General features: G+C 43.0%; 1 protein-coding gene across 2 annotated transcripts in view; it reads left to right on the top strand.

The window, feature by feature from the left end:
- The window catches only part of AGMO (alkylglycerol monooxygenase), a 278,867-nt gene that overhangs the window by 3,721 nt on the left and 252,178 nt on the right, over window positions 1-22,968 (top strand). For both annotated transcript variants that reach the window (XM_030550694.1, XM_030550695.1), the window contains exon 2: window positions 3,734-3,864. In XM_030550694.1, the coding sequence (XP_030406554.1) occupies window positions 3,734-3,864 (131 nt within the window). The remainder of the gene's footprint in view (window positions 1-3,733; window positions 3,865-22,968) is intronic.

Raw genomic sequence — 22,968 nt, 5'->3', positions numbered from 1 at the left:
TAATTACCAGAAGGAAAAGGGAAAATTCGCTGTACCTTTCTTCCCTCATTTCAGAGTATCTGGGATGTTGCAATATGGAGTGGTGGTTCCTCTTTAAAGCTCCTGTCTAATGTGAGTGTAAGAAGATGGGGTAGACTCTGCTACGCAACCCATCTTCCCAGACTCTATTTCTTATGGGGGCGGGGGGTCCTCTGATTCCACAAATGAGCAGTTCTAAAGCTTGACTCTGCTTCTGCTCATAGCTTTCACAGCAGGCAGCAGCAGTTTCACTCTACTTCTACTTTGAAAAGGTATGAGCAGCAGCAGAGACACTGAATGTCTATGCCCAGTCTCCGGAATACATAGTATTGCTAGTCTCAAGTGTTCAAAAACCATGAGTCACCCCCACCCCCCAAAAAAAATCATGAAATTGGCTTGAAAAATCATGAGAGTTGTTTTGAAAAGTGGCTTTCTTTTTATTTGCGTTCTGGTTTGTGTGTCTGTTGCATGCACTCAGTTCATGTTTTCAGGCTTTTCTGCTCTACCATGAGAGCTAGAAACTTGTATTTCATTTTGAGTGAAAGCTGGGATTTTCATGTAATAAACTTACAGGAGCTGAGACTGAAAACACACCAAATACGGTGAGACTCTCTCAATAATATCACAAGAGTTTGCATGGTGAAAATACTATTGCATTGGTTTACTTTTTGGTTCATATTGAGAATATTATTTTGCATCCGGAAGGAGTAGGCACTTTTTTAAAATGACACTTTACAATCTGCAGAAATTGGTGATTTAAGTGCTCACTCAACAAAGATAGCTTCTTCCTCACTGCTGAGAGTGGGCTGTTCAGGCTATAGATTAAGGCTAAATGGAGTTTTTATCAATCCCAAACACCATCTCAAATCCAGTTAAAGTATTTCTGGTGGTGTGGTGGGCAAAAATGTGGGAGTTGGAAATGGAGGGGGAGGAAAGCACTTCTAGGGTTTGAAACCTAGATTAGTTGGTCTCCTCAAATTGCTTTTTGACAACAAGGTTTGTGGGAGAGGAACAGCAGTTGACTTGGATTCAGACACTCAGATCCATAAATGAGAATTGTTTCACTGGCAAGCTGCTTGATTGGCAAGTGGGTAGGACAATATGAATGGTACCCCCTCTGCCTGTCTGACATGGGACTCCCTGTTTGACAACTAGGGAACACTGTCAGATGGCTGTGTGTGACAAAATCACACAATGGGGAATAGATTCTAAAAGCAGTGGTTATAAAAGAGTTACAGTAGTGACGAGTGCACAAAAGTCAAATATTTTAAGCAGCATAGTTGTTGGCAGGTAAAGCAAATAGCCATGCACAACATAACCATATGTTTCCTATTCACCATTCTCCCTTCATCCTTAAAGGGCCTCAGACTGGTGTCCTTCTCTGGGTCTATGCAATTTGCAGTGCCACGCTTGCTGCTCCATAGCTCAGTCTCATGCTGTAGTATGAAGGCCCAGATCTTGGTCCCAGTATTGAGGTCAATGATCTCTTACAAGGCTTGGGCCTTTAATGAGCCAGTTTTTCTCCCTACTGTCTACACACTCATTTTTTTAACTTGTCATTGAGCTTTAGTTGAGAGGACGGGAAATGTTTGATATAATTATTTTTCTAACAAAATGCTGTATTTTTAATCATATCTCAGAAAAAAATCATGTTTTCTATTTAGTATTGGAGCAGATGATGGGGGAAAAAAAAGGCGGAATATTTTTTTTTTTTTTTTTTGACATACCTGGTCTGAGAACTGGTCTAGGTCTGGTCTAGGCCTGGTCTAGGATTGTTGTATTTCAAACCAAAAACATTTATATTTATGTATTTATGGCTTATTGGTCCCAAATTATCAATATTGTGTATATCTGTTTAGTTTTGTTGCAGGAAGGAGACCTTTGAGGCATTCTGTTGGCTTCAAGGCATTGGGTCTCCATTCCTTCCAGAAGGTTTCACATAATAATTTAGAGTCCAGTCCTGCAAACACTCATTACTGGGCATAGCGCTTTAAAAACTTCATTGCAACAATTCAGGTCATAGTCGAGATCTGTATATTCCACTGCTGTGGAATTTGTCACAGAATTCATCCTTCCCTCAAACTTGGGAAGATAATATTAAAACTGGGACCAAGTGTTGTGTTGCCTTTTTGAGACTTCCCACAACAGGAAACAATATTTCTGAGTGGTGTAAGCCACGTACATTCATCTCGGTTGGCGGTTAATTCTGTATCCTAATGAGGGAAGTGTAAAGGTCTGTCTTGTTATCTATTTGACACCAGATCCTTTGGGCAGACACACCCATCTACTGTGCTTATCCCACAATCCCTGCCTGCCTCTTGTGCCTCCCTAGTGCCGAAAGCCTCAAATGCCTCCCTAGTGCCGAAACCCTTCCCCAGCTGTGCAAACCTCCTGTTTTCCTTCCTGACAGCATCAGTAGTGGAGATATACCTTTTGTACAGCAGTACAAAAATCTGCTGTGCATTGAAACCTGGAAATGTGAGGAGAATATAAAACAAATTGAATTCAATATAAACATAAATAACAGGTGCTGTGAATTAAACTCTGCCTTAACAGTAGCAAATATTGTGTTTCAGTTAAATGTTTGCAGGATTAAGTCTTTTAACCTGTGCAGAAATATCTGATGGTACCAGATCTGTTTTTTTTTTCATACCCTTGAACTCAAACATTGACTGCAGAAACATAAGCAAGCATAATCATAAGTTTATCTTAAAATTCAAGTTAAAATCAATGGAACTATGCCAATGTAAATTTTTAGTTCTTCAGCGTTTGGTGTCTTGAGGTCATTATTTTTTTCCCAGTGAATCATGGTACATAAAATGCCCATTCATTCACTTGTAATCTGAAGATGCTGCTGGTATGGCTGGAAAAGGATTTCGGCTGTTCAAAAGTCCCTGTAGCCAAAGTCAGCGCTATCCTCCCACCTCTGTTCATAAAGACTAAATGAGAAATCATGTCCTATATAGAAATGCCATCTAGAATGAGACCTCCTGGAAAATTTGTGACAATGTATATCAAATGTTCATATGTACATGATGACATGCAATAATCAACTCAAATTTGTTTATAAATGAAATCAATATATATTTATTAAACTTTTCCCAGGTATAATTATTTTTTGTTGTTGTTCATATCCATTGTTGCCATGAGTGTAGTTAAGATTTTTCACACCTTAGCCCTTTATGTCCTTTAGACGAGTGCTTCTCAAAGCCGGTCTGCTGCTTGTTCAGGGAAAGCCCCTGGCGGTCCGGGCTGGTTTGTTTACCTGCTGCATCCGCAGGTTCGGCCGATCGCGGCTCCCACTGGTCGCGGTTTGCTGCTGCAAGCCAGTAGAGGCTGTGGGAAGTGGCATGGGCCAAGGGATATGCTGGCCGCCCTTCCTGCAGCCACCATTGGCCTGGAGCAGCGAACCGCGGCCAGTGGGAGCCACGATCGGCTGAACCTGCAGACACGGCAGCTAAACAAACCGGCCCGGAATGCCAGGGGCTTTGCCTGAACAAACGGCGCCCCGACCTTGAGAAGCACTGCTCTAGACACAACAATAATACAAATAATAAAGAAAAGAAAAGGTTTGGGGAGGACTATTCTAAAATGTCATTGTGGTATCTTCTAACATATGATGCTATTTTGAGTATCCTGCTTGCTATAGTGTTCAGAAATTTATGCAAAATTCAATTTGTGTTGTAACTGCTCTTTTACTCAAATCCCTTTTCAGGCGACACCGCTTTTCGTTGTCTTGATGCTGTTGGAGTTTGTTGTCAGTTGGGCTTGGAGGCATGAGGCACCAGGGCGGATCAATGATAGCATAACTTCTCTTTCTGCAGGAGTCCTGTCTCGACTTCCAGAGTAAGTGTGACTGTTGTATTGGCTTGATTCATTCCTTATTTGGAGGGAAGGGAAGAATTACCTTATAAATATTAAAAAGTTATAGTTAACCCAAATGAATTAGTCAAGAGGTAGATGCAAAATCAATTTTTGGCAAAGCTGCATTAACAAGATGTAAATTTCTTTCTGAAATGTAACACGTAAATGTAAATTAAATGTAAAAAATTTAATGTAAATTTAATATTTAAAGGATATTAACCAAATCCAATTCCATCTTGAAATCTGTGAGGCTTCAGTTATTGAGGAATCTGTGACTTTGGTTAGGTAGACTGCTTCTTGTGTTACAATACAATGTATATTTAAATCTGTTTTCTTCTGTTAGCTCTCAGACAAGAGCAAAAAAAAATACATATCTTGTTTCCAATGGTCTTTTTAAAAAGAAACTTATGTTGACGTAATAAGGATAGATGATAGATTTTTCAACATGGACCTGATCCAGTGACCATTCAAATCAATGGGAGTCTTTTGTTTAACTCCAGTCTGTTTTTCATAGGTTTTTAAGCCCAGAAAAGACTACTGTGATAGTCTAATCTGACCTCCTACATAACTCAAGCCATAGGACTTCCTTTTACTAATTCCTGCTTTAAATTCAATAGCCATGATTGAACTAGACCCTATCTTTTAGAAAAACATCCAATCTTGATTTAAAAATTCCCAGTATTGGAGAATCTACAATATCCATATTCAAGTTGTTTCCTATGATTGATTACTCTCATTGTTAAAAATTTGCACCTTAGTTCTAGTCTGAATTTGCCTAGCTTCAACTTCCAGCCATTGCACCTTGTTATATCTTTGTCTTCTAGACTGAAACTATCTCTATTATCTAATTTCTGTTTCCTATGTAAGTACTTGTAGACAGTGATGAGCTGCCAAAATATTAACAACAGGTTCCCTCCTCCTCACCCCAGAGGGGGTTGTGGTGCCCCACCGGGACTCCTGCCCCATCCAACCCCCCACATTCCTTGACACCCCCCCAGGACCCCTGCCCCATCCATCCCCCTTCCCTGTCCCCTGACTACCCTCTGCTGCCCCATCCAACCCCTCTTCTCATTCCTGATTGCCCCCCGGAACCCCGCCCCATCCAACCACCCCTTCTCCCTGTCTCCTGACCGCCCCTGGAATCCCTGCCCCTGACTGCCGCCCGCCACCCCATCCAACCCCTGCTCCTTCTTGATTGCCGCCCCCCCCCCAGGACCCTTGCCACCATTCAATCCCCCTGTTCCCTGCCCTCTGACCGCCCCACCCCTATCCACCCCCCCACGGCCCCCAAACTCCCCTGCCCTCTTCCAACACCTGCTCCCTGCCTCCTTACCGAGCTGCCTGGAGCCGCTCGGCTGGGACCAGCACCCGCATTGGTGCCGTGGGGTCCGAGCTGGGCTGGGCTGGAGCTGGGACCAGCACTGGCGCCGCGGGGGCTGGGCTGGGATCGGCGCTGCGGGGGTCGGGCCGGGCTGGAGCTGCGGGGCCGGGGCTGGGACCAGCACCGGCGCCATGGGGCTGAAGCTGGGAGTGCTCGGTTGGGGCCGGGACAGGATGGGGCTAGGGGCACTTGGCCCAGACCGGGCTGGGGCTGCTCGGCCAGGACCAGGAGCAGGGCCGGAGCTAGCTACTGGGCCAGAACCACGGCACTTGGCTGGGGCTGGGAGTGCTCAGCCGGGGGTGCCAGGCTGGAGGGAGCCACTAAGCCGGCCACACCTCCCATCCCCCTGCTCCCCAGCTTACCTGCCTGCTGCTTGTTTCAGGCTTCCTGCGAGCATCTGATTCACGGGAAGCAAGGGAGGGGGAGGAGAAGGGGGGCGAGCACTCATGAGAGGAGGGAGAAGTGAGCTGGGGCCGGGGCGGAGTGCCTGAGCTTTTGTTAAATAAAACCCTTACAGAACTGGTTGTCCTGGAACAACCAGTTCTAAAAGGACTTCTAAAAGGACTTCTAAATTCCTGCGAACCAGTGCGAACAGACTCCAGCTCGCCACTGCTTGTAGACTGTGCTCAAGTCACTCTTCTCTTCTCTTTGATAAACTAAATAGATTGAGTCCATAAGTCTTTCTCTATGTGGCTTATTTTCAATTCTTTAACCACTCTCAGGTCTTCTCTGAACCCTCTGATATTTCAACATCCTTGTGGGGTAGACACCAGACCTGTATACAGTGTTTCAGTAATACCACTAACATCAGTGTCAAGTACGGAGTTGATTTAACCTCTTCTCTCTGCTTGATATTTCTCTATTTATACATCCAAGGAGAGCACTAGCCCTTTTGGCTTCAGTATCTCACTGAGTAGTCACATTCAGCTAACTGGGGGGAAGGATAGCTTAGTGGTTTGAGCATTGGCCTACTAAACCCAGGGTTGTGAGTTCAGTCCTTGTGGGGGCCACTTAGGGATCTGGGGCAAAATCAGTAGTTGATCCTGCTAGTGAAGGCAGGGGGCTGGACTCAATGACCTTTCAGGGTCCCTTCCAGTTCTATGAGATAGGTATATCTCCATATATTATCCACCATGACCCTAAGTCATTTCTTGCCGCTGTAGTTTCTCCATCCTGCCAGTATGACCTACATTCTTTGTTCCTAGATCAGGGGTTCTCAAACTTCATTGCACTGTAACTCCCTTCTGACAACAAACATTACTACATGCCCCTGTCCCGGCCTGCAGGTATATGGTATCTTGGGGAGCAATTACCACACAGGTGGGGTGCCAATTAATTTCTTATTAAAGGAAAAAGGAAGTGGTGGGATGAAATACGATGGGATGGGGTGTATAGGGTGTTTACAATAGACAATGATGGGGGGGGTTCTTCTTATTGAACAGTGTAGGGAGTTTTAACAGTGGGGTACAGTAAGTGGGGTTCAGCACAATGGGATACAGTACAGTCAATAAGCGTATCAAAAAGAAATGCAAAACAAAATGGTAGCTTCTATATAAAATGGTCAACAATCTTAGATAGAATGTATTAAGTGGTTAGTGGCCTTATACACAATGTAACACAATGGTATCAATGCAAACACAAAGTATATCAGAAAAGTGGCAGCAACCAATGGAGTGTTATAATTACAAGTAAAATGTGAATATAAGTGAACTTATGCAATGTAACGGTATAAAAGAAAAGTAATGACTTAATTTGTGAGGCTAGGATAGCAGGTAATCTGTCAAGGAACAGGAGGGGGGAGGGGAGTGAATGATTAGTGGAAACTGATGAGAGGAGAGTGCGGCTGGAAGCAGCGAGAGACTCTGAAGCCCTGCAGGGTAAGGACAATGGAGCAGTGTGATGGTGATCTTCGGTAGGGGAGGGGCAGCAGAGAAGTGTAAAGAAGGGCTAGAGAGAGGTTTAAGCAACAAGCGGACACCAAAAACAAAGGGAAAAAAGCGGCAAAGGGTTTGGGAAGTTTCACAGGGGAAGAAGCAGCAAGGGGTTTGGGAAGTTCGGAGGGTGATGCAGACGCGGGTGGGAGGGGGGAAGCAGCAAGGAGTCGGGAAGTTCGGAGAGAGTGCAGATGTGGGGAAAAATGCAGCAAAGGGTTATAACAGGGAGACACGGAGAAGCACACAGAGGGGGAGATTGGAGTGGGGGAAAAACAGACACGGGAAAGTTCAGGGAGAGATCGGGACAGCAGGAAGACGAATTTAAGCAGCAAAAACCTTATCTATCTTAACCAACGACTAGGCAAAACAACAAATATCACAATTCTAAGCAAAACTATAACAAGCAACTATGCGGAGCAACAAAACAGTAAACTATAACAAGGCAGGTGAACTTACAAGCTCTACAATCTTAATAAACTATGACTTATTAAACTAAAAAAACCAAAACCTATGGTGCACCTTATGCTATGGGGAAGTCACAGAGGGCAGAGTGGTATGTGCCCAGGATACAGCTCCCAAGGAAGCCAAGGGATGGTGGCTGAAGCCAAGGGATACAGCTGAAAGCAGGGAGCCCCGAGGCAAAGCCCGCAGGAGCAGAGCTTAGCAGCGGCACAAACGTATTTTTAGCAGCAAAGCGCCGTGGAGTTTAAGAGAGGTTTTAAGAAACAGACCAAGGTTTAGCTTGAGTCTGTGTGCTGGGGAAACAGAGCCAGCAGCTAAAATAATAAAATAAAAGTAGGGAAAGTTTCATAGAGGGATTCTTACCAGTCCCCAAGGCAGCAAAAGCAGAAGCAGCAGCAACATCAGAAGAAGCAAGGAGGGCTCGGTACAGTCTCAATAATCAGGAGATCTCTCAGGTAGCAATTCGTTCTTCGTGGGGGAGGGGGGCTTTAAAAAATCAGGGGTATGCTAAAAAATAAAACGAGAGCGGAGAAAGGACCCCCCAAAACCCCTGGCTGATCAGACCAGGCAGCAATGCAGGAACCTTTCTGATGTTAGTTTCAAAAATGTTTGTTTTTAAAGGCAAACTCAGGCAGTTTCCCACCAGTAATCCTGATAGGCTCCCTCTGTCACGGGAGGAGGCACAGGGAAAAGACTGCAGGTGAGCACAGAAACATGTCTGGGCAGAGTCCTGTGCAATAGGTGACTCAAAAGCACATGAAGCCTATGACTCATGCCCAGGATCTTAAAAACACAATAGGTCTTGCAGCTCTGGACATTGCCTGCCCTGCACCGAGTCCAGGTTCAACGAGGTGATAACAGGACTAACCCTTTGAACAGGGCAGTGGTCCCATTTAGCACGCAGCACAAGTGGCCATCCCTTTGAGAAGGGCAATGGCTCTTGTTAAACAACTCAAGGGGCCCTCCCTTTGAGAAGGGCAGTGGCCCTGGTAAACAACTTAACAGCCAGGGAAGGGTGGCCACAGGAGGAGAACAAAAACAAAATGGAGTATGGGGACAGCTGTAAAAACAAAATGGAATAGGGGGATAGCTGTAACAGACAGCCCCCAGGAGAGGGGACCGAAGCCTCACTGCCCCGGGTGGGGGGTCAAAACCCGAGCCCCACCGCATGTGTGGGTCGCAAAGCCAAAGTCAAAGGGCTTTAGTCCCAGGTGCAGGACCTGTAACCTGGCCCTGCTGCCCAGGGCTGAAGCTGAAGCCTGAGCCACACTTGGCCCCAGGCAATGGGGCTCAGACTTCAGCTTCAGGCCTCGGCCCCAGCAAATCTACCCCAGCCCTGGCAACTCCATTAAAACAGGGTCACAACCCACAGTTAGAGAACCGCTGTCCTAGATGTTCGAGTTACGTTTGGCTGTATGGAAGCACATGGGCCAAGTAATCCAGATCATTCTGTATCAGTGGCCTGTCCTCTTCATTATTTATAACTCCCCCTTTTTTGTGTCATCTGCTAACTTAATTAGTATTGAGTTTATGTTTTCTTCCCACATGTTGATAAAGATGTTAAATAGCATAGGGTCAAGAACTGATTTCTAGGTGATCCCACTAGAAACACAGCTGCTCAGTGAAGATTCCCTGTTGGCAGTTACGTTCAGTTAGGCAGTTTTTAATCCCTTCGATGTGTGCCATGTTGATGTCATATTGTTTTAATTTCTTAATCAAAATGCCATGCACTACCAAGTAAAATACTTTACAGAAGTCTAAATATATTTTATCAACACTATTAGCTTTATAAACCATTTTTGTAGTTTAATTAAAAAAAATATCTGGTTAGTTTGACAAGATTTATGGCTATGGCTATGGATCAGGCCCCCAGAAAGTATGGACTACATGTGGTGGTTTATTTCAGTTTTCAGGAGCAATAGCCTTAGAAGTTGCCATTTAAAGAATTAAGCAGATACACAGAAGATATCAGCTAGCTCTTTCCCAACACTGCCTACACAAATAAGAGATGTGAACTGTCAACATCAGAAATATTCAAAAGAAGTTTGCTTAATTCATTGATAATTATTTGGTTATTTCATATTACTATTTTTGAAAATATCCAACCTGCCTTGTGTATCAGTTTTTATATAAACAAGAAATTCTTTCAGTAATTAATGAGCAGTGAAAATGACTGTACAAGTGAGACACCTCAGTCAGATCTTGTTTATCATGCTATGTTTTCAGTTGGAATTAATGTTGTTTTCTAGAGATTTATATACACCAGAGATTTACCGAATCAGGTAACTGTCTTTCTGATCCGGAAAGGCCAGAGCAGATTATGATGAAGGTCAGGATGTATAAGGAAGTTACTACCAAAACTGCTATGTCTCATTTTTATTTTAAGTGTACTAAAATTCACCAGATTCATCCATCCCTGCAAAAATATTTATCAAGAAAAATTGCATTGTATGCAGATAGCTCAATTTTGCAAGGTGTTGAGTGCTTTCCTCATAGTGGCACTCAACATTTTGCAAGATTTTGCTCTGAATGCTATGCACATATTATTTTGTAAGGATGGGAGAATTTGGTGAAGTGAATGATCACTGGGGACGCTCGGCATTTTTAAGGATCTGGCCCTGGGTGCTGGCACTGAAATGAATGAGCATACTGGAACTAACCTTCTCATCCAGCTCACTACTATTTTAATACTGGGAGCACTTTAGCTCTTTTCACAGTTGTCTTTTCGAGCAAGAACTGTGAAAGGCTTTTAGCTTTCTGAGAGTACATTCACAAAGCAGTTACAAATCATAGAATTTAAGTGTTAATTGCCAGTTTCTAATGACGAATGCTTGGCCTAACGCTGTTTTTTATCAGTTAAAGGAGCTATGGACACTAGATAGAGTAAACAGGACAGGACTGAAAAAGAGAACATTCTTTCCCCCTCCGCCTTTCGGTGGTGTAAAAGAATTGGGATTAAAAAAAAAAGAGAGCACATATTTGTTGCTGAGCTTTCTCCTTCAGTCAGTCCCTTTTCAGCAAGAAAAGGGTAGGGAAATCTCACAGAAACTGCTAAAACAATATTTCAGCAGAACCCACAGAGTCAGGGGAAATCCTAGTGCAAATCATTAACAGCTGAGGGTTAGATTAACACACCATTGATTGTATCCTCTCCCAGGGACTAATTTTCATTTTCTCAACTAGCTGAAATGGTTTGCCACTTCCTTAAAAAAAATCTGTGGTTGAAACTAAAATGGTGTGCTTCAGCCTATTAATCCATTAGTTAGAATGAAGCTTCAGATGTGTCATCACAAAGAAGTTTTTGGATTATGGGGAAAATGAGAAGTCATGAAAATCAAATTCAGTCTCTGAGCATAATTTTCCATTCCACAATCTGGGTAACAGAAGTGTAGCAGACCTGAGGGAAAACAGTTTTTATTTTGTGTTTTGTACTTCATTGGTAGAGAAAATGAAAAACATGCATTGTGGTATTAGTATGCCATATACAGGCTGTATATCTATATCTATATCTAGATAGATAGATATGAAATTTGTGTATAAAGGAAAAATCTTATCAAACATGGGAGTGCATCTTAGTTATAAGCTCCCCCAGACTGTGCTGCATGTAATAGAAATGCTTGTCATGGATACACTACTACTTTCAAATAACCTGTACAATTTAAAAAAAAAAAAAAATTGTTGCCTCATACTAAGTATGATATTTGATGGAAAGTAGTTTTTTGTGGGTAAACTGGATGGACTTATTGAACTTGATTTCAGTGAGAATAGAAGATTCAAAATTTTGTCATTAACTTACAAGTTGTTGGGTAAAAAATATTTTGAGAACTTTTATTATAAATAATTATTTCCCCCAACAAACTGTTGCTAGGTTGCCTGAAATGTTGCTGTTTTTTTTAAAATATATTTTCCCTAGAGAAGTCTTATTCCAGATATAAATATCTACTGAACAAGTATGTGTATTATATCTTACTGGTCCATTTCTTCTGTTAAAGCAGCAGAATATAAATCAATTCAAAATGTGTTTGGGGGATAAGTTAGGTAGGTACTTTTTCAAACTAGTTGCAGAACTCTCCATTTGCTGTACACGCGCGCGCGCACACGTTTTGGTGGTCATGTCTGCAATGGAATTTTCCATTCCAATGAGAATGCTACGGTTTATCAGACTCTCTTTTTTTAAACAGAGGAAATTAAAGTTATTTGAAATATTGTTGACGTCCAGAAAAAAGAGGGAAAAATGCCTTCTGGATTTTTCATACCATTATGTGTTTCATAAGATTTTTTGCACCTTATTTGTGGCAGTAATATCCATGGTGTAGTAGGGCTATATTTCCTAAAGTTCTTCATATATCATAACCAATGCAATTATTTGAGTTTGTTTATCAAAACTGTGCACATTCCTTTTCTCATGTAAAATTTAAAACCTAGCAAGCATAATTTCCAGACTTCTACATGTCATTTGGTGTTTCTAGTCCAGTCTTTCAACAGTGGCTATTATTGTCCTCTGAAAGTGTGAATAAGTGAATCTCCATGCCATAATAGTCAAAATGGAGTAGACAATTTGTGCCCTAAGAAGCTTCCATTGATTTAAAGGTGGAGAGGGTATGTACATACATATACACATGCAAAAGCATGTCCTGGTTTTAGAGGGTACCTTAAACAGAATTTGGTTTCTAAAACATTTGTAACTCCTAACTTATTAATCACTCCCACTAGAGGAAAATGTGCAACTGGCAGTTCCTTAATATCTTTGTTTCCATTTCTCTACTTACCAGCTTTACCTTGATTCCATACAAAAGTTACATCTGTTTAACTAAAGACATATTTCTAAATTGATTTAGTTACATTGATGTGTAGACAAGCTTAATTTGATTTAACTCTGGCTTTTACTGATATAGTTTAAGTCAGCAAGGAGTTGACTTGAGCTAAATTGATACAAGCTAGAATTAAAAGGGCCTGCAGAAGTTTACATCAGTTTAACTAAATCAATTTAGAAATACACCCTTAGCTAAACCAGTGGAATGTTTTGCAGAGACAATGTCTTAGAACATCAATCATTGTGAGTAACTGCATGGTTAGCCCAGTTCTGTACCCACTGAATTCGATCCCATTCTTTCCATTGACCATGGCAGTTGCTGGTTGGCCCTCGTGTTTGAAAGAAAGCCATTAGACTGGTTTGTTCACACACATGGGTGTGTAGGAACATAGATTGTGAGCTATATTTACTGAGATTTGAGATGGGTTTTTATTTGTTTAATAACCTTTACCGCTCAAAAATTCCTGCCCCTCCTCCCCAAATCCAGTTCCCAAACCAGGTTATATCACACTGAATTATATTCCATGTTTTCTTGTTCTTCATTAAGATAAACTGACTCAGTTTGTGTATTCTGCAAAGATGTAATGTAATATCTATATTTTGTACCAGTGTGTCAAGTACTTAATTGTGTAAGACACAATATATTTACTAGATAATGTATTAAGCACAGTCAGTATTCCACTAGATGGAGTACAGGAGCAGCAGTTTTAAAAGAGGCCAGCCTAATTTGCTGAGTCAACATCCTGAAATTCTGGAAAATAGAAAAAATGATTCCTTAATTATTTCTAAAATCAAACAGTACAATTTTAAAATGATAGACTTCCAGAGCTGCTTATAATAGTGTGAAAAAAGTGAACTGTGGCTTTTTAAGACTCAGGAGCCTGACCCAAGCTGTTGATTTAGAAAATCCACATGAATATGTAAATATTTTTTCCTCATTTCACCATATGACATAAAATAATGATTCCATACAGTTATTTCTTTACATTTTTAAAGGGCTGTTATTCCTTCCTATGTTCTCGAAAAATTCACATGAATTTATTCTGGGCTGAATGGGACATGTCCATCCCTCATTCCCAACTGGTATAAGTATATGATACTGGCGAATGCCATGTGTCTGATTCTGGTCTCTCCTGCAAAGCACTGGAAGCCCATTGGGTTCAGTGGGAATCACTACTTATTTACAATAGTGAGAGATCAGAATCAGGCCCCCTGTTGAAAGAGATACTGAATGAACATTGCTATTTCTATAGGATCATATATGTCTATGGAGCTCCTATATAAATACAATTATTAAGACAATTCTTGGTGGGGGATTGTAGTCTAAGAACCCATCCTGCAAATCCTAAAGCCTTTTCTGAACATACAAGTTGTGCTAGTTACACCAGTATAGTTAAAGCAGTGCAACCTCCCTAGGCCTACACAGTTTTGTCAACAAAAGTCAGCTTTCGTTGACAAAACAGTGGAGATTTACACACTGAAAAGCCCCTCCTGCCTATATAACTTCCCTGCTAGGCTGACATAATAAAACCATTTTGACAAGTGGCATAGAGATTTTTGCGATGTAGTTAAAGCAACACAGCATCAGTGTAGATACTGCTCTTGGTTATGTCACCCTGTAGGGAGCTAGGGTGGCTTCCCTCCGAACCTGAGGGTAAAGAGCTACTTTCTCAGAGTGGGCAGGGACAGGCCAAGCTTACTCCACGCCCCAGAAGGGGAGGGGTGGAACAGGAAGTACAAAGGGCGAGGCCCTTAGCTCAGTCAGGGCAGCCCCAGGGAGGGAGGCAGACACAGACTGCTCCCTCTAGACCTTACTTCCATGCCAGGGGAGGCCCTGGACCAGGAGAAACGTGACCTGGAGGAAGGACTGGGGCTATCAGGACTCGGAGGAACTGAAGGATCTGATGCAGAGCGGGAGCTGGAGCTGGAGCTGCCAGCAGCTGAGTACCCGGATGAGCTGGAGGGAACAGAGGGACTCACTCGAGCAACTGGGTAGGAAGTAGCTCAGGGACAGACCTGCACAGTGCGGTGAGTCTATTTGGTCAGCGTGTTGCGGAAGGATCCCCGCTGACCCAGTGGTGGGACCCTCGCCCCGCCACTGTCAAGGCCCTTGCCGGGGCTCCCCTGCCTGAGGGGCACACGACGGACTCTTGCCGGGGCTCCCCTGCCTGAGGGGCGCACAATGGACTCTTGCTGGGGCTCCCCTGCCTGAGGGGCGCACGACGGACTCTTGCCGGGGCTCCTCCCTCCACTAATTCCCCAGTGACAGAGGCCAGTGGGCCAACCGACACAGATCACACACCCTAATAGGCCTCCAGGAGGTGTTCCACGGTGCCCATCTTGACCGCTCTGGTCAGCAGTTTGAACTCCACTGCCTGGAAGGTACACAGGTATGCACCCCTCCCCCATTTAAAGTCCCAGGAATTTTTGAAATTCCTCTTCCTGTTTGCTTGGTATGCACAGTGCACACAGCATCTTCCCAACTGACCATGCCAGTTTTCCGCAGCCAATGCTGCTCTCCCGCTTGGAACACACTGGAGCTATTGGATCTGCTGAGTCTGTGGGCAGAGGAGGCTGTGTAGTCACAGTTCGTTCCAGTTATTGGAACTTTGATACTTGTAGTCTGATTACTAGTGGATGAAGGAGAAGAGGCATGAAAGGGACATGCAGTAGTGCTGTGCTAAGATCAAGGAGCTGGGGCAGGCACACCAGCAAGCAAGGGAGTCTGCACGCCATCCTCAGCGGTGACCCCACCTCCACTGCCAAGAGCCCTGTGGATATTCTGGGGGGACAGGAGGGCAGCTGCCAGTGGACTCAACCCCAATGATGAAGCAGTGGATGAGGAAATGGAACTGGAAGACGACATGGGGCATGTAGCTGTATCATCCGATGGTGTGGCAAGTCAGGACCTCCTTTTCACTTCAGAGGGGTCTAACCAGTCACCGCACTCTGGCTCTGGCACATAGGATACAGGAGAGGGGAGTCCGGAAAGTGCTCATTTTGCTTTGATGCTGCATGGTGAGAGGAGATTGAGCTCTGATGTACTTTGTTATATGGTAGAGGAGGGATAACGGACAGAAAGTAACAACAGAGCCTGTCAATCTTCGCAGTGGGGCCACGGTTGAAAAGTTTGTTAATGTACACGGGGATGTCCCGGGAATTCTCCATAGAGATCTCTAGGAAACTTTCCTATGGGTACTCAGCAATCCTCTGCCGAAGGTTCTTTGGAAGAGCTGCCTTATTTCTCTCCCCCTGTAGGAAACTTTGCCATGCCACCTGGCAATTATTTCTGCAGGGATCAAAGCACCATACACGTGAGCAGCGTATGGAGCTGATCTGAAGCCACACTCGTGCAGAAGATGCACCGTTGCATCCTGGGTTACCCTTAGGAGTGAAATACCGGGTGTGATTACCCTAGCCTGTAGAAAAGGGTACCAATATTCAGAATAGTCTCCCTAGCTGCTTGTAGTATCTGCCTTAGCAAACCACCCTTTGTCCCTTCTTGTCCATTACCCCTTGCCAATACTGCCGCCCAAAACTCATATTTGGGTCTCACGCCAACCTGTGTGCTAGTCAAGAGACAGTGAGAAAGAGATGTGTGTAACTGTCTCTGTTGATTGTTTCATTGTCTTCTGCAGCTGTGCCCTTGAGGACCCACTCCTCCACATCAGTGGAGTGCCTTTGTCAGATAAGGTGGTGAACCAGGAGGAGTAAGCAGAATATGTTTTGTGAAGTGCTGCAGTCAACTGATACAGTACATACCGAGACAAGAGAGTAGAGGGAGACAATTGATGAAAAGGACACAGGGGCAGGAGTGGATGATAAAGCTCTTGGAGGGCCAGACAGAGATGATGAAGTCCCTTATTACTGCAATCTTAACACATCTGTGTACAACTGTCATTGCAGCTACTACAGAACTCTGCACCATGCCCTCCCCAAACTCCCTCACTGCATTCCTCATGTGTTCCCGGTTCCTCTCATTACCCATGCACTCCACGGTTATGGAGTTTCCCAATGAAAGCTGGAGTACACACAGCTGTGAGAGCTCTAATCATGAGACTGTTCGTCATTGTCACATCCCTAGTTTGACCAAAAATTTGTGTTTTGTCCTGTTATTAAAAACTTAAGTCTTTGAAATAAAATGAATCTTTATTTGTGACATACACACATCAGTCATTGCTAACATTGAAACACGATGGCTAGAGGTAGGGATATTTATGTAGTACAACTAACGCTCAGAAAGCAAGCACTATGGGGTAATTCAAGACGGCAAGTAAACGTTGCCTGGCTGAATGCATCACATAAAGACACATTACTGAGAATCATTGTCAAAATACTCCTTCAAAACTTCTCTGATTCAAATAATCTTCCACTGCACCCCTCTAATTCCCCTTGTATCTGGCTGCTCAAAATCAACAGCCAAGCTATCAGCCTCAGTGGTCCACCCCTGGGGAAATATTTCCCCCTTTGCTTCGCAAATATTATGCAGAGCGCAGCAGGTCACAGTGACCATTGGCATATTTTCCTTATTGAGGTCCAACCAGCCACCTTTTAATCAACCAATTCAGTGGTCATTCGGCATGTGCTGAGCCTGTTGTTGAAGCGCTCTTTGCTGTTGTCAGGGTTCCCAGTGTAAGGCTTCATGAGCCACAGGAGCCATAGGTAAGCAGGATCTCCCAGGATCACTATGGCATTTCCACATTCCCCACTGGAATCTTCTGTTCCAGAAAGAAAATTCCAGTGTACAGCTTTCTATACAAACCAGTATTCTGAAAGATGCGTGCATCATGCCCGTTCCCTAAGCACCCCACACTGATGTCAGTGAAAGACCATGTGCTTGCAAGACCATGAAGAAGTAAGTCTTTCGGATGATATACTTCATCAAAAGATAGTCAGGGGCCAAAATTGGGATACGCGTTCCATCTGTTGCTCCTCCTCATTTAGGGAATCCTATTGCCTTAAAGCCAATGATTATGTCCTGCACATTACCCAGAGTCACATTCTTTCATAGCAGAAGGCGATTAATGGCCCTGCATACTTGCATCACCACAACCCCTGGTGGCCTTCCCAACTCCAAACTGATTTGTGACTGACCGGTAGTAGTCTGGAATTGCCAGGTTCCACACATAGATTGCTACTCACTTTTCCGCTGTGAGGGCAGCTTTCGTTGTGGTGTCCTTGCGCTGTAGGGCAGGGGTAAGCTCCGCACACAGTTCCAGGAAGGTGAATTTGTGCATCCAAAAGTTCTGCAGCCACTGCTCATCATCCCATTTGTGCATCATGATGTGATCCCGCCACTCGGTGCTCGTTTCCCAAGCCCAGTACCGACAGCTGCTCTATGAATGCCAGCAGTAATCTTGAATTATTTGTTTCCATGGCAGACAGCAGGCATCACCGATTCACTCTCTGTTTCACAGCTCATGGAATACTGCAGGACCAGCCATGTTGTGTTCATAACACTCATTACCAGGCTGGTGAGCAGCTCAGGATCCATGCTGTCAGGCAGAGGTGGTGGGTGCACAGTTTGCAAGAGCATGAAATGTAGTAGGAAGCCAAGGGAGTGATGAGACAGAAAGAACTGCATCATGGGATGGTGATCTGTTCCCAGAGCTCCCAGCAGCAGAGGTTGACAGAGGTGGGCGAGTTGCACAGTGGGATAGCTACACATGATGAAATGCTCTCTGTCAATGCAAGAGCAATGGCTGTGGACACAGTCTGTGGACACAAGGAGTGTTGCATGGACATGCAAAACTGATGTTACTAAAGCGACTTATGATTGTCAACGGAACTTAAGTTGACTTAATTCTGTAGTATAGACATGGTACTATTGTGGGCACAGAAATATTGGTAAAATAAGCTTATACTGGTAGAGCTTACTCAGTACAGGAAGGGGAATAAGCTATACTTGTGTGTGTGTGGGGTGTGTTATAATTGTAGTATAATTATGTCTACACTAGGGCTGTACTAACATAACTGAATTGGTAAAGAGTGAGACACAGTAATACCAGTACAAAGACTGTGTGTAGACTTATGTCAGTAAGCTTTGCTCACATGAATAACAACACTGAAGTTAGTGGGACTATTTGTGAGGATAAAGATGATTTGCATGAATAAGGTTTTTAAGAGTTAAGTATTAAGTTATACATGGGATAGCAAGAGACAACAGAGGTGTGTGGAAAGAATTAATTTTATAAGAGATCATGAGAACCTTTTATTTCTTATTCCCCCGAAGTTTATATCTGATTGGTTTTTATTCCCTCTTTCTCTAAAATAAATTAAATTAACAGTTTGAGAGAGTGAAGTCTGAAAGGAATAGGTGTGGTGGAATGGAGGTCAGTGCTGGAAGAAAACAAAATATAAAGTAGAAGATCTGTGTGAGTACTCAACTTGCCACATATATTACTTTGTTTCGCCTTGTGATAACATTTTTTTCCCTTTGAAGAGAATTGGGAATTTGGATTATTTAGGCTAAAATTCCAGGGAATAAAATCATATTGGAGAAGAGGCTTTGGTTCAGATTCAGGGTCTAGTGGGAATATTTTTTTAAAAATGTAGGGTGCTATTTCCTATATTCAAGGGCTTTCCAGAGTCTTCTGGTGATTTCCCAGCTGTATCGTCTTGGTGAATTGTTTTTAGCCTTGGGTTATTTCATGACTGGTTTTCGCATATTAAGAATGGGAGAGAATCATATTAATCTTGCTGATAGAAAACAGGGAATAGAACTCCTACTACTCCCTCTGCTCTTTCCTCCACCTTGCGAAAAGTTTGGCTTTGTGCTAAAGTGTGAAAAAAGCCTTGACTGTAGTATGTCAGGCATATTTCTGCTCGATTTGTGTCAACCCTAATAAGTCAGTTGACAGGGTAATAAATTGGGTGTCTGTTCAAGCCCTGGCACCTGTACAGGAAATAAAAGGGGATTTCAGTTTCAGGCGGGTTCACTTTGTTTTGCAAATGGAAGTTTTCACAAGGCTTCTCTCCCTCTCCCTCTCTTTTAGTGAAGTCATATTATTAAAATGTTTATTCCAATTTGAACTGGAGCCAGTTTTTCATCTGGAAAAGAAAGCTCCATATAGTGTCTTTTGAAATGTAAAGCCCTAACCTGTTCACTCCAAAAAAAAGGCTTAGTGGGGTTTTAATTATTCATTCATCCTGATGCATAATAGGTCTCTGAATAACTGCAGTTTATTTAAAAGAAATTGTCTTTGTCCTGCAGTTTGAAATTCTGCAATGCCGTGGCTTTGTTTCTTCCTGTAATTGAGTTGCATGATTGATCTTCACAACAGAAGTACAGGAATCCTAACAAAGCCCCACAAATATTAATACAGCCTCCATGATTGATTTCAAAATTGCTTGTTTCATGATACAATAAATTAGTAGTTATTGAGGGATATCTTGCAAGATAAGAGATGACCATGCTAGTTAAATAATACTGATAAGTCCTCCTTCCCTGGAATAATGTACACAGTGTTTTTTACCTTCACTTCTAGTGGTTCTCAAACTGGGGATTGGGACCTCCCTTTTAATGGGGTTGCCTGGGCTGGCATTAGATTTGCTGAAGTCTGAGTCCCACTGTCCTGGGGCCGAAGCCCAAGCGCTTCAGCCCTGGGTGGCGGGGCTCAGGCTTCAGCCTGGAACAGCAGGGCTTCAGCCTCAGTCCCCCACGTCCAGGACGGCGGGGCTCCGGTTTCAGCCCGTCTCCCCCAGGATCATGTAGTAATTGTTGTCAGAAGGGGGTTGTGGTGCAATGATGTTTGAGAACCATTGACTTAAAAAAAACAGACCAAATAGTTAGGAAAAGTTCATAAAAGAGAAAGGAAAATGGAAAAGGGGAACTGGAGAATGCATAGGTAATTTAGTAATTGAGTAAGCCTTGAGAAGATATTCACAATAAATGTTATTTATAATGCTAATGGAACTTATGGCCAGTGTGTGTTATGTTACCTTCTGTGCCCAATGCTGAGAGGCTATGGATCTGTTGCAACTCAGCTTGAGAGCCTTGTTTTTTAGTTCAAGCTGTAAAGTCTCTGAAAGTCACGTGTTCAATACCTATCACCAACCAAGATGGTAGCTGTTCCTCTGGATTTTCCTAGATTGTCCCCTTGAGATCTGCATTGGGAAGGGGATATCTGTGCTTGGATTTCCCTCTTCGGCTCAGATGGTATGCTGCTCCTACTCTCCACAGACACCCTGCTGCTTCAGGCCCCACACAGGTTGTTCCACCTGGCCTATGATAAAGAGAGGGTGGCAGAGGGTACACATTATCCCCTTCCCTGGTCCTGTGGTGCTTGCTTGACCTTCTTGAAAGGAGCCAACTGACTCTCTTTCCCTGAATAATGCAGGGATATCATTATGAGGGGATCTGCATATCTGCATTGTGACTTCATTCCCCAGAATTTTCTCCCATGTTGCTTTTGTTATCTAGCCCAATGGGGACACAGTGGTTTAGAGTGGACACCAGTATTAAAACAAGTAGTAGTAGCTTAAAGTAAAGGACAAATGGAATTTAAAATAAACCAACAACAAAAAAACCTCTCTGATGATTTGGCTAATTGGATAACAGTTTGTCTATAATGGTAAATTAAGCAGAGGTGCTCAAAATGAGAATAGATAAATCTATGGAATATACAGGTTAGGAAAGACTCTCTCTCTCTCTCTCTCTCTCTCCCAGAGTTTCATGCTGCCTGATGCAGAAGGCTAGACAAGATGACCCAAAATGCCTGGCCTTCAGTTCCAACTGTATTTATGATTAAAAACTGTAGTATAACTAAGGGAACTAAACTGTCTTCAGTGATTTTAAGAAGTGAACTTAGGCTTCAGAAAAAAAGGAATTAAATCTTAAAAACTCTGAGCAAGCTTTGGAAGTTGTAACTGAATGCTAGGTCTGGACTTTTCTTTTATCACACTGTAAAAGAACAAATCAAAAATATTTAGCTAAGCAATTTCTGATTCTTCTGAATTATATACTGATATGATGGATTACTCTTCATTAATTACGGTAATCAAGTAGTGTCATGTTCTATAGATTTGTGGTTTGAGCATAAAGGAAAAATAAGCAGATTCTGACTTGTGCTGAGAGTTGTATATTAAAAAAATGTGTTGCAAGGTTAGCTTGAGTTTTTTACACCTTGGCCTCAGCTCATGGAACAAAAAAACTCTAGGGGAAATGCTGAAAGTTGATCAAAAATGGAGGAAATGTATCAGTTCACATATCTTTGGATGTACTGCAGAAGCATTATATGTTAATAAAAGCCAAAGAATCAAGTGAGAAAACAGTATGTAATAACTGATACTGAATGTTGCAAGAGGTGTTTTAAATTTCCTGGTCATTTAAAGATGTTAAGAAATACCTTTTGTGTGTGTGTGTGTTTGAAATAGCATCAGTTCCCTTCTGACCTGTTGTGGAAGTGATTAAAGTTTATACTAAAGCTTGCATATGCCTCATGAAGTAAATTCCAAAAATCTGGTTGAGACATAAAATCATCTTTAGAAATATTTGTTACATGGCTCTTATGAAAGTTAAACACGTTCCAGGTGCATCTGTTGCTACTTCTGGGCACAGCTAAAATGTTTCGGAAAGTGGCAGGTACACCTGCCATTGCTGCTTCCAGTGAAATTCTCAGTCTACCAGCTGCCAAAGTGAGGGTGAGCAGACTTTTTGAAGTGAGAAAACAGGGCACTTGCTGCAGGGATAGAGGTGAAGTGCAGATGTGTTTTGGCAGCTGATGATTATAATTAGGCCCTACCAAATTCATGGTCCATTTTGATCAATTTCACAGTCATAGGATTTTAAAAATAACAAATTTCATGATTTCTGCTATTGAAATCTGAACACGGTGTTGTAATTGTAGGGGTCCGGACCCATAAAGGAGTTGTGGGCGGGTTGCAAGGTTATTGTGGGGGAGTTGCAGTACTGCTACCCTTACTTCTGTGCTGCTGTTGACCATGGCACTAAAGGTTTTCCCAGTTATAAAGCCTGGGAACTGAGGGAGGAAAAATGAACTATGTGTTAGGCAGGGGAGATTCCAGGAGAGACCTAGGTCCAAGACAGCTTTTGCTTTGTGACAGATTAATAGTGCTTTTACTGAGATTTCTGCAAGAGGCAGTTGCCTATGTGACCCCACGTCTGTTCAAGGAAACAGAAAATGTGTAGATTTTGTAAATTAATTACACCAAAAATACACTGGTTTTGCATCACTGATTACTTCACCAGCTAAGAAACTGACCTATAAGTTCCAAAAGTCTGGTACCACTCAGCAAAGGTGTAACAATATATTTACAAGTCCTGATTGCTTTGAACAAAAATGAGAAAGACAGCAGCCAAGTTTGACAGAGATGGTTTCAGCTACATCACACAGTCTTGGGCCCTTTTAGCCACTAGTTTCTTTTCCTGTAACCTTGTGTCTGACTCCCAATACCTGAACCATGGCCTAGAAAGCCTTGAGCCCAAAACTATGCTTTCTTCAACCACACCAACTCTTTTGTACTCAGAACTGAGT

Source organism: Gopherus evgoodei, chromosome 2 (genome assembly GCF_007399415.2).
Source record: "Gopherus evgoodei ecotype Sinaloan lineage chromosome 2, rGopEvg1_v1.p, whole genome shotgun sequence".
In the NCBI taxonomy this organism is placed as follows: domain Eukaryota; kingdom Metazoa; phylum Chordata; order Testudines; family Testudinidae; genus Gopherus; species Gopherus evgoodei.
The sequence above is the reverse complement of the archived record's forward strand: the minus strand, read 5'-3'. Positions and strand labels throughout refer to the sequence as shown.